The 15,233-nt window shown below is 37.3% G+C and overlaps 2 protein-coding genes across 3 annotated transcripts; one reads left to right on the forward strand and one right to left on the reverse strand.

Moving 5' to 3' along the window:
* Positions 1-867: 867 nt before the first annotated feature.
* LOC146717573 (homeobox protein CDX-1-like) lies at positions 868-6,282 on the forward strand. The gene is made up of 3 exons (XM_085466116.1): positions 868-1,327; positions 2,483-2,631; positions 4,755-6,282. The coding sequence occupies exons 1-3, from the start codon at positions 868-870 to the stop codon at positions 4,938-4,940; spliced, it is 795 nt and encodes a 264-aa protein (XP_085322242.1). The 3' UTR covers positions 4,941-6,282.
* Positions 6,283-6,609: 327 nt separating this feature from the next.
* On the reverse strand, positions 6,610-12,040 carry LOC146717574 (uncharacterized). Of its 2 annotated transcripts, none has more exons than XM_085478201.1 (6): positions 11,817-12,040; positions 10,875-11,195; positions 10,435-10,686; positions 10,233-10,352; positions 9,917-10,033; positions 6,610-9,572 (listed from the first exon to the last, which is right to left on the reverse strand). In XM_085478201.1, the coding sequence occupies exons 1-6, from the start codon at positions 11,863-11,865 to the stop codon at positions 9,382-9,384; spliced, it is 1,050 nt and encodes a 349-aa protein (XP_085334327.1). In that variant the 5' UTR covers positions 11,866-12,040; the 3' UTR covers positions 6,610-9,381. The 2 variants fall into 2 exon arrangements, with proteins under 2 accessions (XP_085334327.1, XP_085334317.1); XM_085478191.1 differs by having other exon boundaries at positions 10,152-10,352.
* Between the last annotated feature and the right edge of the window lie 3,193 nt (positions 12,041-15,233).

Genomic DNA, 15,233 nt, shown 5'->3' on the forward strand with positions numbered 1-15,233 from the left:
CTGTGATGTATAGAATTAAAATATGGACTTTAACTAATTTAATTACATGTACATTTTCCATGTTTTTTTCAATACAGTATGCAAATGTAATATGCTTGATTGGTTTACATTTAGTTCATACAATGCACGTTTTTCCTCACGATTTCTTATTTGAGTAAATAAACCTTTAATTTTATATATTTAAGTTGTATCTTACTCAAATGTTTTACTTGCATGTTTATTGGGGTTGAATAATTAAGTTCTTTTTAGTGTATGAAGATTAAGTTGACAGTGAAGAAAAACAACATTTAAGCTTTAAAATAAGAAGCTAAACTATATCAAAATAAAAATATAAATTAATAAATGAATGTGCATTTTTTTAAATCTTCGGCATGGCTAGACGAGGTCTTTATGGGTAACCGGAAATCCTGACCTGATCATTTTTCAACATATGTAATTTTATATTTTAAAATTTTCCTTGCTTTGAAAAAAACAAACAAACATATAGTGGTATGTTTTCCTGCTTGTTTGTTTGTGTATTTGTTTCCTTCCACCTCTGTCCGTATTATTATTATTATTATTATTATTATTATTATTATTATTATTGGTGTTGGCCTGTAGTCTCTGCGCTGAATCTAAGCCCCCTATATACATGCACGCGGAGGCACATGGACTTCCCACGCATTCCACACATTGTACCGCCTTATCAAAATGATTCATCAGGGCAAACCTGGTAAATCGGGGTCATTGCCCTGACGTCGCAAAGACCAGCAGGCAGGTGAGTCTCAGGTAAAGCGTGACGTCAGGATGATACTTTCGAACTCCTTGCCAGTAAATCTATAAAGGTGTGTAGTCTTACTGCACAGGTAGCCTGAACCTTAGACTGAAATGAAAACAGAGCTTGCTGAAGATAAACTCGGGGGCCTAACATGCTCTTGGAGGTTTGATTTTTCCAGGTCTTCCAGAGATTCACCCTACCTGTCGAGCGAGGATACCGGGATGTACCCGAGCTCTGCTTCTATCAGACAAACGGCTCAGGCTCTGTCACTGAACAGTCAGTACATTCCGCCTCCGTATGACTTCCCCAGCTACCACCATCACGTCACGGGAGTCGGTGATTTGTCGGCAAGTACCTGGAACCCCCTTTACGCGCCCCGGGAGGAGTATCCCTACAGCTTCCCGGGGTCAAGCCCCAACACCGCGCAGGTCAACTTCACCTACCCGGATCTGAGCAACGTTCCTTCCGCCGCTGGAGGGGGATCGCTCACCCCTTACAATTTCATCTCTGGACAGGATCCCCTCATTCCCAGGAAAAGACCACAGGAGCCCGTTAAACAAACAACTTCAGGTGGGACTTTACTTTGTCATACTTATTCTTAATCATAGGCTTATTTTGGTCTGCATAATGTATTCAGTGAATTATACAGATATAAAGAACATTTGTAACATCTTCATCTAAAGTTGCTTCGTGCATACAAATATCTGTTATCTGGAGTACTTCAAACGCACTTGTCTCTGTTTTTTTTTCTTCTTCTTCTTCTTCATTCTCGCGACTGATCACATATTAGCTGTCACTGTGTTAACAAGTGTTAACGAGTGACACAAACAGGAAATGCAGCATCTTGATAAGACACATCCTATAGGGGAAGGAGATTACACAACCTCCTGGGTTACCTTTGTAGCTGTCACTGTGGTTGCATGACTAACTAAACCTAAAAAAAAAAACGTACAAGTATGGGTAACACATGAGAAACACATGCAAACCTGTTTTAAGTGAAAAACAAACCCAACTTCAGCAGGCGCACATTCATCAAGGTGTTCGCCTCTCTTTGGACAATCATGCTGTGAGATGTCAATGCAAAGCTAACAGTGGAGGCCATGAAGTCTACACAAGTCTCACACCCCACCCTCTCTGTCCACTGGGTGGGTGTGAGATGGTGACAAACTGGATAGATAACACTGGAAGTGCAGGAAGTCTGCAGAAGTTAAACGAAGTCTCCTCTAGAGGCTAACCCTCTCTTAACCCTCTTGTGTGTATCTGTGTGTGTGGGTGTGGCTGGATCAATGCTGTCACATGAGCTAGTTTTCTGATCAATAACTGTGACTCCTAGTTTCTTGAGTGTGTATGTGAACATGCGTGTCAATGAATAGCTGCCTATGTAAAGAGCTGTGTAGACAGCACTCACGGTGATAAGGAGAAGCACTGATGCAATGCAGTGGGGAGTCTTTGCCTTCGTTATAGTGTGAGCACGATTAGTAGAATTGATGAGGTTTTAAGTGGCGCCTGAACTTGAACGTGGCACCAGACTGTTTGGTCACGACACACACATTTCGTGACTCACTGACACAAAATTATTAATTCCTGAAAAAGATGTGGGCCATACACATGAATAAAAAATGACTCTATTTACTTACATTCACTGTCTTTATTTTTGTGCTTATGTTTACTATTCTTAATATTTATTGATTTTTTACTAAAAAGCAATTTTTTTGTCTGATTTAGGTGGGAAGACTCGCACTAAGGACAAGTACAGGGTGGTGTACACTGACCACCAAAGGATGGAGCTTGAGAAAGAGTTTCAGTTCAACCGCTATATCACAATGAGAAGGAAGTCAGAGCTGTCAATGGCACTCAGCCTTTCCGAGAGGCAGGTGAGAAGATTAGAGTAAATAAACGGTCAATGTAGAAAATATATAGAAACTGTCTAGGACAGTGAGACTGTGTAACTTTTGCGTTCTCTCTTCACATTCAAAGAATTACAAACGCCTAACACTTTCAAAGTAGCCAACCACATGTTCTGTTTTTCTTTTTTTAGGTTCCTCCTTAAGAGGAACGAATGAGATAAACTAAACTCACAGCAGAAAAACCCCATGAAGCAATGAGACAGAGTGTGTTTCGTTACTGTTGAAACTCAGTTAGGAAACAGAATGTGGGATTTGTTCGTGCAAACCCCCCATGGTTTGCCCGAACAAATCTATAGGCCAAGGCCAAGAAGTATATATTTGTCACCCCCTTTTGTGAGTGACAATAATAAGGAAGGTCACTGCAAATTTAACATGTTTATGTTAGGGGTATAAAAAATATGCCCTAATTTTTTTTAACCTTGTAAAGCCAGAACCACAAAATAATGACTTTTTTTTTTAGTTACCGGAGTTTAACCTTTATCTCTATCATTATCTCAAAGAAATCCACTTAACTGCCAAAAATGCTGAAGTATGTTTAAAGTTTGCTGAACAATATTTAGACATGCCTGTGAAATACTGGGGGGAATATAGTCTGGTCAGATAAGACTGAAATAAACTCTTTGGATGGCAAAATACACGCCATGTTAGGAGGTCAATAGGGCAATGCATATCACCCCAAAACACCAACAGGGAAGTTAAGAGGTGGGAAGGATGAATAGAAAAATGTACCAAGACTTTTTTGATGAAAATCTTCTGCCATCTACCAGGATGATGATGATGAAACGAGGGGTGGACGTTTCAGAAAGACAATGATCCCAAACACAAAGCCAAGGAAACTCTTGACTGGTTTCAGAAACAGAAAATAAAGCTGCTAAAAATAGCCCAGCCAATCACATGACCCGAATCCAGTTGAAAATCTATAGAAAGAACTAAACCCCAGAGTTCATAGAAGAGGCCCACAGAGCCTTCAGGATTTGAATTTCTGTTTGTGTGCGACTAGTTTCTCCACACAGGAGGCATCTTGAAGCTGTCATCACCAACAAAAGCTTTTGTGCGAAGTATTAAATAAATGTCAGTAAATGTGTTCAATACTTTTTCCCTGTGTCACTTCTTATTATTACACATAGTTTATGGACATCCGCAGTTTAATTTGTCTTTGCATGTGCAGACTGGTTGGGTTGTTACTGACATCTGGTCAGAATTTCATACCATGTGAAATATATTTTGCTTTGAAAACTGGTGATGTGTTCAATACTTATTATACCCCATGTGTATAAACACACATGGGGTATAACAAAAATGATCTTGGCATTTTTGTGGAATTTCATGCTCACCGCATAAATCTGCATATACTGCAGATATCTGATTGTAAACAGTATACCACTGATGATGCACAGATCTCAAATATGGCATTAACTTTGTGTTACAGGGTTATTATCTCATTTGTGGGTTTCTTTTTTTTTCTTATGTGAGATAACAGGGAAGGTGGAGCTTGGATTTATTTTGTTGATGTTATTGTGCATTAGAAAAAAAACCCTGCATCTGCAGGCCATCTATTACCACTGTGCTGTATTTTACTTATTCCCATGGTTAAGTGTAGGGTTTCTACTAATGCAGCACATGTGAGCACAATGTTCTCAAACAATCCCCTCTGGAGAAACGAGCTCCAGAGAAAAAAACAAATTCTGCAAACCGTAATGTTAACATATGTGGCCAAACGCATAAGTAGTGTTAATGGTGAAACCCTCAATCTTACTGTCATTATGCTGTTCTTGTTGTTTCTTCTGCCTGCCCTTGCAGCTTCTTAAAACCACAGCTGAGTGCAATTGTTGTAGCTCCCAGAGTAATTCTGGGAAAGTCAGAGATTACTAAATTTCAAGTAGATGAAGCAAAGCAAGGGAACGTTACCACAGAAAGCAAAGTCGCTGCAGTTTTCAACTTCCTTTTAATGCAGCAAATAAGCGATTTATAGAAGAAATGAAAACGATAATGATGTGCTGTTTCTTTTGATGTTGTTTAGGGAACAAGCCATAATGCTCCCTAACTGAGAAACTTTCTTGATGCTGATATCTCATGCATGTATGTCTCAGGTGAAGATCTGGTTTCAGAACAGACGTGCCAAGGAGAGGAAGATCAACAGGAAGAAGTTGCAGCATTCCCAGCAGGCCTCAACAACCACACCCACCCCACCTGTACTGTGTGCACACAGTGACACCCACAACCCCGTGAGCCCCAGCAGGAACATTTTGTCAGACGCAGTATCGGAGGAGTACTAGGTGAAGTCTATGTGAAAGACTGGCACTGTATCTGTGTGTGTAAATAATGTTTTTAATAATTGTACAAGTTCACCACAGAACGAATGAAAAAGATTCACATGAAGATCACCTCTATTTTACAATGTCACCACCACACGTTTGTCACATGGATCGAGTCGAGTGGGCATTTATTCCACTTGCTTGTGTTAATCATTATCAACGTCAAGATAGCGTTTTAACAGTGCATGCCCAAGAAAGAGGATTAGTGTCTTTCTTGTTGTCTTTTCCTTGTATATGTATCCATTAACAGGAATATAATGCAAATGCAGATATAAAAAAGAAAAAAAACTGACAGCCCTTCTTCTTGTTTCCAAGGCAGTACCGTGACACTAACACGCCTTTTTTATGACAACTTGAAGTTACAGGAAATCAGATGGGGAAAGCAGATATCTAATTCGAAAGGCGGTTAAATTGTTCTTTTTGTTTTTCTGAAAACATGCATTTACTCTACATTTTAGCTGCAGCAAAGCAAGGGCAGCATTATTAAAAGTGTCACTGGTTTTAGACATTCAGACGGGAGAGTTTAGCCACATCCTGAAAAACTGCTGAAGATTGCTCAACTGCATGACTCGTGATTTACAGTCGCTGTGGCACAGACATTCAGCTCTGGCATGGAGCTGGATATATTCGTTTTATTTTAAAAAATGTCTACACTTCTCTATTTTTTTTAGAACCCAATGTCTGTATATATGAAATGTTAAAGGATGTGCTGTACAAGCAAGAAATGCTGACACATTTTGATACTTCTTCACTGTAATGTTAAAGAAAAGGAAGGAGAAACAAAAGATGTGGAAATTTAGTAGGTATGAGTCATCTAACGATTAAAGGTTTTTCCATTTCTAAATAAATGACTGACTTATCAACAGTGCAGTGTGTGCAGTTGTGTAATCACAAATGTTTAGAGTGTAAGAAAGTCACTGTTTTCTAATTTAGCTCTTCCGAATTTCAGTGTGTTTGTGCATGCTTTTGTGTGTTTCAAGTGGAGTTTATGTTGGCTTTGCAGCTTAAACCCTCTCCTCAGCACTGAGGTTTTATTGATTTAGAGTTGTATTTTCTGTTAATTTGCTCTAGCCACATTCATGTGGATCAATTTGCTTTTCATACAACACAGTTTCTACAGGAAAAGGCTTCTTGATGAAGAAATATAACATTAGTATGAAGTTCTATCTATAAATGCGCAAAACGAATACATTGGCTTCCTGTCATCACTTTTAAGACTCTAAATGAGCCTACAACGCTTTATTTGTTAGATCTTTTTTTATGTTCACACTCCTGTCAGAGGTCTTCCAATCAGATGTGACTTCCATAAACTAGACTTAAAAATAAAGGTGACTTACGATTTCACACTAGAACTGCAGAATCTGTTTCTACATTTGAGTCTTTGCTCCAGCCTCATTTCTACTCTCTGGCCTTTAATTCGATCTAAACCTTGACATTTCCTTTTTGTTATGTTTTATTATTGGCTGCCTGTGAAGCACTTTGGTCAACTCCGGTTGTTTTAAAGGTGCTATATAAATAAACATGACCTTGACCTTGACATGAAATTCATCACAATAAAGCCTAAGATGACCTCAATTGTATATCCTTAAATTACAAAAAAAATAACAATAAATAAACACATTTACATTCCTTAACAATCTTTTTTCTTCTTTTTTTATTGTGTGAAAAAAGGAAAACAATTTTCAATTTGTACAAGGTGTATTAAAGGTTACAGAAAGAGAGGAAAGACACAGGACTATTTTGGTTTTCGGTTTTGTAATTTGCATTATTTATTAGGCAGTTGCCACTTTAAGGCATAAGTGTGTGTGTTTGTTTTGTGCTGTTTGTGCATGCATGCGTGAATGCGGTTTGTATGTATGGCTGAGTGTCTGTGTGCATGTGTCTATAACTGTCTGTGGAAAAACAAAGTCTTACATACACACTTTGTCTTACAGAAAAAAAGTACCAATTAAACTACAAAATCTGTACTGTACAATACTAAAGAAAAAAACATGTAAAAATGTTTTCATTCTCTTGCATTAAAAATATAAATGATATTCTGTTTGAAAAGTATTTATAGTTCAAGGCTTTTATCAATTTAAAAACTGAAGTGCTAAAGACCAGAGAACTGGCGCCAGTCTGGTTTTATAGTTTAACAGCTTTGGCATTGCGAGGCAGCATCACATGATCATGTCACGACAATTATAAAATCCCCTGGTGTGTATGTGCTTCAGCTTCTCAATAGTGAATGTGCAACAGTTCACTCGTTTGCATTTCCTATGCTACACACGCATTAAAAGGTAAAAACAACGTTGCTCATACTGGCGCGCTCTGATGTACAAAGCAGCATTTGCTGACTGATCACATGATCAAAAAATAAACTCTGAGGAAACTACAACTGTAATGGACCATAAACACCAATTTTATGGCAGTATGAATCAGCATAAAGTCAGTGCATGGTTATCAATCTTTAACCCCATATCTAACCAAATGTATTTCATCTGTTTTGTGCCAACAGTTGCAACTTCTGCATTTGTCAGGTGACAAAAATATTACCAGTATTTTGGAGCAAACACTCAACCATGAAAGGTATTTTCTTCTTTTTATATAACAGTCTAAATGCAGAAAAGAGGAACTGAAATGGGCAAACATTACAGTAAACCGAACGGGACCAAACTCATTCGGCGCCATTTCATTTAAAATATGGTTTATACAAATGTGTTATCGGCCTTCCTGTGCTTCAAATAGACGCGATAGTCGGCCTGACCGTGTTCACACCCACACCAAGGATGCCGGGACTGTGAATGACCCTATTTAGAATTACTCTGCATCTGTAAGAAAAGGTTCACCGTGCAGTGCTCTGCACGTGCATCTGTCTGAGACTCAAACAGCAATGAAACGTTTGAATCTTGAATCTCTGTAATCTCTGATTAATGACTTGGTCTAAACATGTGCATTATCCTGTTTTCAACGGTGATTCTCCTTTTAATAGCTATTCATCTTAAACATAATTACTTAGTTTTAGTTTTAACACAGGCCAAAATAATTTTCCATCCATGACCCTCACTCCACCTCCTGATTAACGCTAAAACATCTGCTTCAGCTGATTTTTGTTCAGCTGACCTTTTATTAATTTAAAATCATTTGAATGGATAACGGCAGTTCTTCAAACCTGCAAGTTAGAACCTTATATTTGATTAAAAACCATGCACTGTTTGAAGAGACTGATGATGTCATCTCTGGTTTTTTTTGACAGGTACAACTTAAACTCGAACCGCAAACACGTAGGAAGTGTAATTGAACTAAATATAGAAAACACAAGTTGATGCTGTTAAATGATAAACAGGGGACTTCAGCTCAGAATCTCACATGCAGTAAAACAACTTTCTTCCTCAAACTACAGCTAGTTCACTGAACTCCTTTTAGTGTAGTCACAAATCATCAACACAAACATTTAAAGTACAGTTTAAAAATGAAAAGTAGAGGTGTCTTTACATTTTAAAATTGAATTTCTGAATCAATTTTACATTTGAAGGCAATTAGGAGACAGTATTTATAAGATTGCTGGTCTTGATACACTGAAACAAAACGTATTCTTTTTTTTTTAACAACCAGTGTCACGATTAAACCCACACAGCCCACTCCACTGTATTATTGCTCTAAGTGGTTATTGAACTTTGATCTTATCCAAACGGTTTGAGCAGAAAACAAAAGAAGAAAGAATGAAAACCAACTTCTGAGAAAAAAGCAGAAGTATTTGCATCATGGAAACAAATCCCCTCTCTCGTCTGCTTACTGTGAACTTCCTGAAACACTTCGCTGTAAATTTATCTTTGGACTGAAGAGCCAAAGGAAGACAACCTCCACCTACAAACTACACTGTTAGTAATTAGGTTTGTGTAAATCACAAGTCATTAACCACATGTGTTTAATAATCACACTTTAAATGGAATTTTTTTTTGTGGCATTAGATTGAAATTGGTCGTTTTAGGATAAATGAGTGCATCATGTATTGTTAAAACTATAGTAATAATGCAGTTTATCAGTGTTTAGACAATAAATAAGATAAAACATATCCATAAATTATAACTACGATTAAAACTATTACAACATCCTATAAATATAAAAGCTAATAGAAAAATATGAATAATTATGTTTAGAAATGTTAAATAGCTACAAAACTACCGCAGCTTGTGTAGCGTCATATGAAATGATAACCCAGATGTCACCTAAGTCTGAGTGTGCTGATGCTCTTTTATATAACAGAATCACAGTGAAAGCAAAGAAAATCAATACGTATGAAATCTGAAGGTTTTTATTTTTCTGATGGGAAATTGAATTAAATAAAAGACCTTTTGGCATCTTGACATCATCTCCTCTCTCCATGGACCTTCAGTCTGTGTGAACACACCAATAACCTAAATCACCGGAATCTTTGGACCTTTGCATACATACAATCATCTCCTGTTGGTTCAGTGTGCCGAGATCGCCTCGAAAACTTGACTTGGCCGTACTCCACCTCCACCTCCGCCTCTGTTGCTTGCACCGCTGGCTTCCCCTGTTGCTTCATGATCCTGACATCAGCATAGGTTACATCTTGGTCACATTCATCCTCTGCAGAGTAGCAAGAAGATTGTTACAAGCAGAGTATTACAGATGGTTAACAGCTAAAGGTTTTTAATTTTTGTGAAGTTTTTTTGCTTTCGTTATAAGAGTTTCAAAAAATATTTTCACAGTGATATCTGCTGCAGAAAGACCTGGTTAGCTTCAGCTCATAGACTAGAGAAAATGAGTCAGATACAAAAATGGGTTTTAAAATGAGTTCTTTGGCAATGCTTTAAGTTTATAGTCGACAGATTTTGTTACCTTTGTACACAGCGGTCTACTCGGCTTTTGTGTTGAAGCTTATTAGTTAACAATACCCACAGATTTTATATGTGACAGAAGAATTTTTGTACCTTTTGGTTTTGTAGGTTTGTTGTTTTGTTTTTTCCTCTGAGCACAGATCACCGCCACACCCACAAGTAAGAAAAATACCAGTGCTGAGAGAACGCCACCGATCAGTGGCAAATTGGCTGTTTCAAAAGTAAAATACATAAAAACAGATGTTTCAGTTATCAAAGGTATGTTTTTTGTAAAGGAACATAAAGAAAGAGAAAGTGACATCAGTGGATCTAGTTAGTTTTCACTTACTAATGTACCATTGGTCATCACTGTTGGAAGTCACAGTTTCATTGTTGAATTGTGTAATTGACACTGTGCCAGTCTCCTTACCCACAGAAGTTGGTGTGACTGGGGTAGGTTCTGTTGTTGGTTCAATACACAGGCTGTTACTGTCCACATGCACCCACCCTAATATCTGTGTCCCATTGATTGAGGTGCAGTTAATGAAGCCTGGCAGAAAAAAACAAATAATTTGAGAAAGATGTTTGAAGTGAAATAGTTGTTGACTTTCATTCATAATGTTGTCACTCACGACAGGTCTTCTGTTCTTCTGAGACATCACTGACGTTGTTCCTCACTGAGCAGACCAGACGTCCTGAGACGTGCTGTTTCAGAGTGATGATGTTACTCTCATTATTTCCAGAAAGGAGCTCAGCATCTGTCAGTGTGCATCCATCCAGAGTCCAGCTGTACTGAGGACTGTCCCCTCCCTCAGACAAGCAGGACACCCTCATCTCTCCCTGGGACAGACACTCAGAGACCAGCAGGACAGAGGACACAGGAGCTGAGAGAAACACACACAGATGACTTAGATTTCAAATTTAAATCTTTGTCATTGTTGATACTCTCTAATGAAGAACAGGGAAAGCATAAAATACATGTAGCTTGTGTATTTTGTGCTATATCACTAAGGTTATCAAAACAATGTTAAATTTATATCTATAATTTGTTCCGAACAGAGAAAAAAAATACCTTGAATGAACAACTGTAAAGTCTGCTCGCCTGATGATTCTCCATCTGAATTAAAGGTTTGAAGGGTATATTTACCACTGTCATTCCTACTCAGGTTATTGATCCTAAATGTTCGATTACTGGGGAAAAAGCTAGATCTATGTGCCATGGTATTAGAATTAACCGTATTATTTAACACATATAGTATTCTTGATGAATTCTTGAACAGTTTGTATCTAGGTATTTCTGAGGTGCTGTCCATGAGCTGGATGTCCACAGTTCCTCCCAAAGCTCCATAACACTGAGCTCCATCCTGTCTGCCATCACAGTGAGTTTCCACACCTGCATGGAAAATGTATAAGTAAACAAAAGCAAAAACTAAAAAAACAGTAATGATTCAGCTAACAGCTCCACCTGACATTTAAGTTTAAATGTTTTAGAAGAACATTTAACAAACCATCTTAAATCAGTTATATCAGTAGAAGTACAGATGTATGTCTGAGTTTTGAATTTTGCAAGTCGCCCAGTGTTTTTCTAAAAAAAAATCCTTTAGTGAATTTTTCAATTTTAGCATTTTAAAAATATATTTAACTCACCCTATAATTATGATATTGTGTTGTTTATGAAAATGATTGATGTTAAAGCTAGAATGTTTTCATTTTTTAGTTTTTGTTAGCATACTGTCTGTATAATACATTTTACTGTAGTAAAATAACCCTAAAAATTTGTTAGAGTGCACATTCATGTTAAAATGTTGAAATGATATTAGAATGTAGCATTATTGTAAAGTTAAAGACTTCAGAAAATAGCACTGTTATTATGTTCGACATGTCAAGAAATGAATTTATTTAATAATTTCTTTTTTAAAACGTCTGTCATTGACAGTCTTGGATCCTGTAATTGCAAAACATGCTATTTATGCACAGAAACGAAGTATGATGAATTACAACATGAAAAGCTCACCATGAGAGTATCCGAGCCACATCAGTAGCAGTCCAACTACAGCTTCCATGTCAGCTGCTGAGCTTCTGTTGATCGTCAGCAGCTTCCAAACCCTTTTTCTCAAAAACAAATATGTGTGTGCCGCTCTGAACAGACTGCAGTGTGTCCTGTTAGTGATCAGCCTCAGAGGAGAATGTGTGAAAATCTTTACGTGAGGTCGTATTGAAGTTACCTTTTCATGCACTGAGAGGATGAAAGGAAGTGGTATCAGTTTTTCTTCCCCTTTTAGCCCTGACAAAAAAGAAAATTCATGTGTGATAGACTGAGAGGAAGAGAAGGAAACGTTTATCATTTATACTAAAAGACGTTTTGACTAAGACATATTATAGATTAACATGGAAACAATCAATCACAGAAACATGTTTAGGTGGCAGAATAATAATACATCATGTCTTATAACAATGATAATAATAATCCAGCGTTCTAAACCACTTAAGCTTTCCTTACCAAACTGGTAGAAGTTACAACAACATTATGAGTAATGATTCTTTACACACACTGCATACTAGAAGACTTCAGTATTTTAAAACTCATTAGATAAAACTTAGATAATTGAAAAAAGGGTGTGTGGGGTGGACAGCACTGAAAATGTAAGTGCAAATCTTAAGAATGTATGCATATCTTTTAATAAAGAAAGACAGTTTTATATAATAAAACAGATTACAGTTATACTAAACAGAGGTAGAGGTTTTATTATTTGATTTTAAAACCTGAACAATAATGATCAAGGGGTTGTTTTTTGTTTGTTTTTTACACAATGTCTCCCTCTAGTGGTAATGAATTATACAGCCTCGGAATTTACTGGATGCACATGTTGCTTATTTGACTTCTTTGTTTCTGGCAGCTTCACAGATACTTTTTAGATTTAATATTGTCAGTTGTAAATCTCATCACATTATCACCCCCCCCCCCCCCCCCCCCAAAAAAAAAAAAACTTTTTAAAAAAGTGTTTTGAGGGAAGAGCTTGCTGTGTCCGGGTGGGCAGTCAGAAATAACAGGATGACAACCTGACTGAGTCAGATACTCGAGGTTAGAGCAGGTCAGTAGTAACATGCAGGCTCCTGGTTTGTGTTCCTTTCCATATAAGAATAATTAACATCCCGACTAAAGTAATTTTAAGAAAACTAGTTTTTTCCAGTCTACAGGTGTTTTTCATTGGATGAAGATCAGCAGTCAGTACAGAAAATCAGCATCTTTACATTTACCTTCTGTAAGAGGAGCACAGTTACACAAATCTTTCTAAACCCTCACAGCAATGATCAGGCTTTTTGCTTATTACAATTACTGATAACAATTAACATGGTTAAAGTTGTAATAAAAGCTTGATGAAAATAACAATTGAACAAAGTTAATATTCACTGAAACAAATGTGACGTCATGGTTCACCTTCTGGTTTACTTATAAATATAACCTTTCATTGTTTCATAATTTTAACATGAAAATACCAACAAAAAACCATAACTTACATTTAAGGAAGGGTTAGCAGTAGACGGCTCTCTTTCAGTGTCCTGCTGCCACTCAGAAAGTATGCAAATACAAGTTAAACATTTAAGAAATCTATCATTAAAACTGGTAGCTTAGCCAAATGTCCGAATGTGTGTTTGTGTGCGTGTGACATAAAGAGAGAGAGAGAGAGAGAGGGGGGGGGGGGGGGGGGGGGGGGGGAAGGAATCCTATGAGCACAGCTCACTAACATAGCCAAATATTTAAATTATTTTACTGGGTCCAGTTAGCAAAGCATAAAACTTCATCAAAATCCTTTTTGCACCAAATGTATCTATGTAATTGTAAATTACGGACAATGTTAAACCGATTGGTGGCAGCTCATTATCACATTACCACTGATATCCAAAGAGTTCAGTGTATCTGAAAATATATACATTAACAGTAGCTCTGTGTGTCTCTTATGTGTCATGGTAGATGTAACCAGGTTTTTAATTGCATGTTGGAGAATGATCACTCGGATGAGGCCTTGATGTCTCTAATAACAGGAGAATGAAAATCCTTAATCTGCAAGTCTGCTGTTGTGCTCTTTTTATAAGCTGGTAGTTATTAAACAAGAGCACCACCAATAACAACAACAACTCTTGAGATTTTAGGATGTCGATGGTAAAATGCCTCACCCTGCATCTGAGGCTGAATTTCAGGTGGTTCCTGTAATCTGCCATCTTATGTGCTGTTTACTCATACTGACGTACAAGCTTTAGGCAGTCCTTGCCAAAGTGGGTTAAAACTTCTTGATGCATGTTCAATCATCCAGGTAAGCAAATCTCCAAAAGTTGATTCTGTTCATCTGGACATAACGTTTTCAGTGGGAGAAACATTTCGTCACTCATCCAAGTGACTTCTTTAGTCTCAGCTGACTGCAGGTTTCCCCAATTTTATAAACAGTGTATTTGCATAATGACTGAAACTCGCACCACTGAAGGAACAATGGGCTGTGAGGTCTTAGATAAATAACAACATTGTCTAAAGAGTTTTAACCCATGTAATGATTCATCTGCTTTTTTGCATTTTGCAGAAGAGGGAAGACCCCTGGATTTAGTGATGGAGTACATGCAGAGGGTTAATGTGACAGAAGAGGTTAGGGTTAGGGCTGGGTATCGTCACTGATTTCTAGAATCGATTCGATTCCGATTCACAAGGTCCCGAATCGATTCGATCCACGATTCGATTCAATTCGATTTGAATCTGGGAAATTTTGAAAGTCAGATATATTACAATTCAGATCAGTACATTTCCATATTTTTATATCTATAAAAAGAAAACTGACACTTGCAAGACTTTATCAAAGGTGTAAGCATCACAGCAGATGCCTTTGTGTCAAAGTAGCTGAGGATAAAACACAGAAAAACATGAAGGTGATTTTCCTGGCCTGGGATTTTATAAAAATATTCTGCAGTAGATCAAAAAGGAAAGAAACCCATTGACCAACATATGAACATTACCTGATGCTGCTGAAGTGAAACAGAGCAAAGTTACTGAGGTTTTACTAGAGACACAGCGAAGCGTTTTGCAATTTTGCATAATTGTAAAAAAGTTAAAATTTGTTCAGTAGCCAATTGAAAAAAGGCAGAAATTAGGTTTTCTTTTCGGAAGTAAGTAAAAGGAAAACAACAGCGGCTGACAGCGCTGTAAACAACGGCAGACTTGTGCGCAACAAGCAAGCAAATAATGCAGAAAACAGATTTTAGACGCGAAACTGTTCTTGAAGTATACAGAGAGAGAGAGAGAGAGAGAGAGAGAGAGAGCAATTCACACTGTGCAGGACAGTGATTTATCCAAGCTAGAATCGATTTTAATCAATAAATCGATCATCAAACCCCCCCCCTATTATGAAATACATAAATAAAATGTAAAAATAAAATAAAAATAATT

Source organism: Copadichromis virginalis, linkage group LG2, assembly GCF_057382275.1.
Source record: "Copadichromis virginalis isolate Kocher_CV1m ecotype Utaka linkage group LG2, C_Virginalis_male_GT1.1, whole genome shotgun sequence".
NCBI classification, from domain to species: domain Eukaryota; kingdom Metazoa; phylum Chordata; class Actinopteri; order Cichliformes; family Cichlidae; genus Copadichromis; species Copadichromis virginalis.

Coding starts and splice junctions, on each gene's coding strand:
- LOC146717573 (XM_085466116.1), top strand. CDS start 868: ATGAAAACAGAGCTTGCTGAAGATAAACTCGGGGGCCTAACATGCTCT. Junction 1,328..2,482: donor CGTTAAACAAACAACTTCAG/GTGGGACTTTAC, acceptor TGTCTGATTTAG/GTGGGAAGACTCGCACTAAG. Junction 2,632..4,754: donor TCAGCCTTTCCGAGAGGCAG/GTGAGAAGATTA, acceptor TGTATGTCTCAG/GTGAAGATCTGGTTTCAGAA.
- LOC146717574 (XM_085478191.1), bottom strand. CDS start 11,865: ATGGAAGCTGTAGTTGGACTGCTACTGATGTGGCTCGGATACTCTCAT. Junction 10,687..10,874: donor TTTACAGTTGTTCATTCAAG/GTATTTTTTTTC, acceptor TGTTTCTCTCAG/CTCCTGTGTCCTCTGTCCTG. Junction 10,353..10,434: donor AGAAGAACAGAAGACCTGTC/GTGAGTGACAAC, acceptor TTTTTCTGCCAG/GCTTCATTAACTGCACCTCA.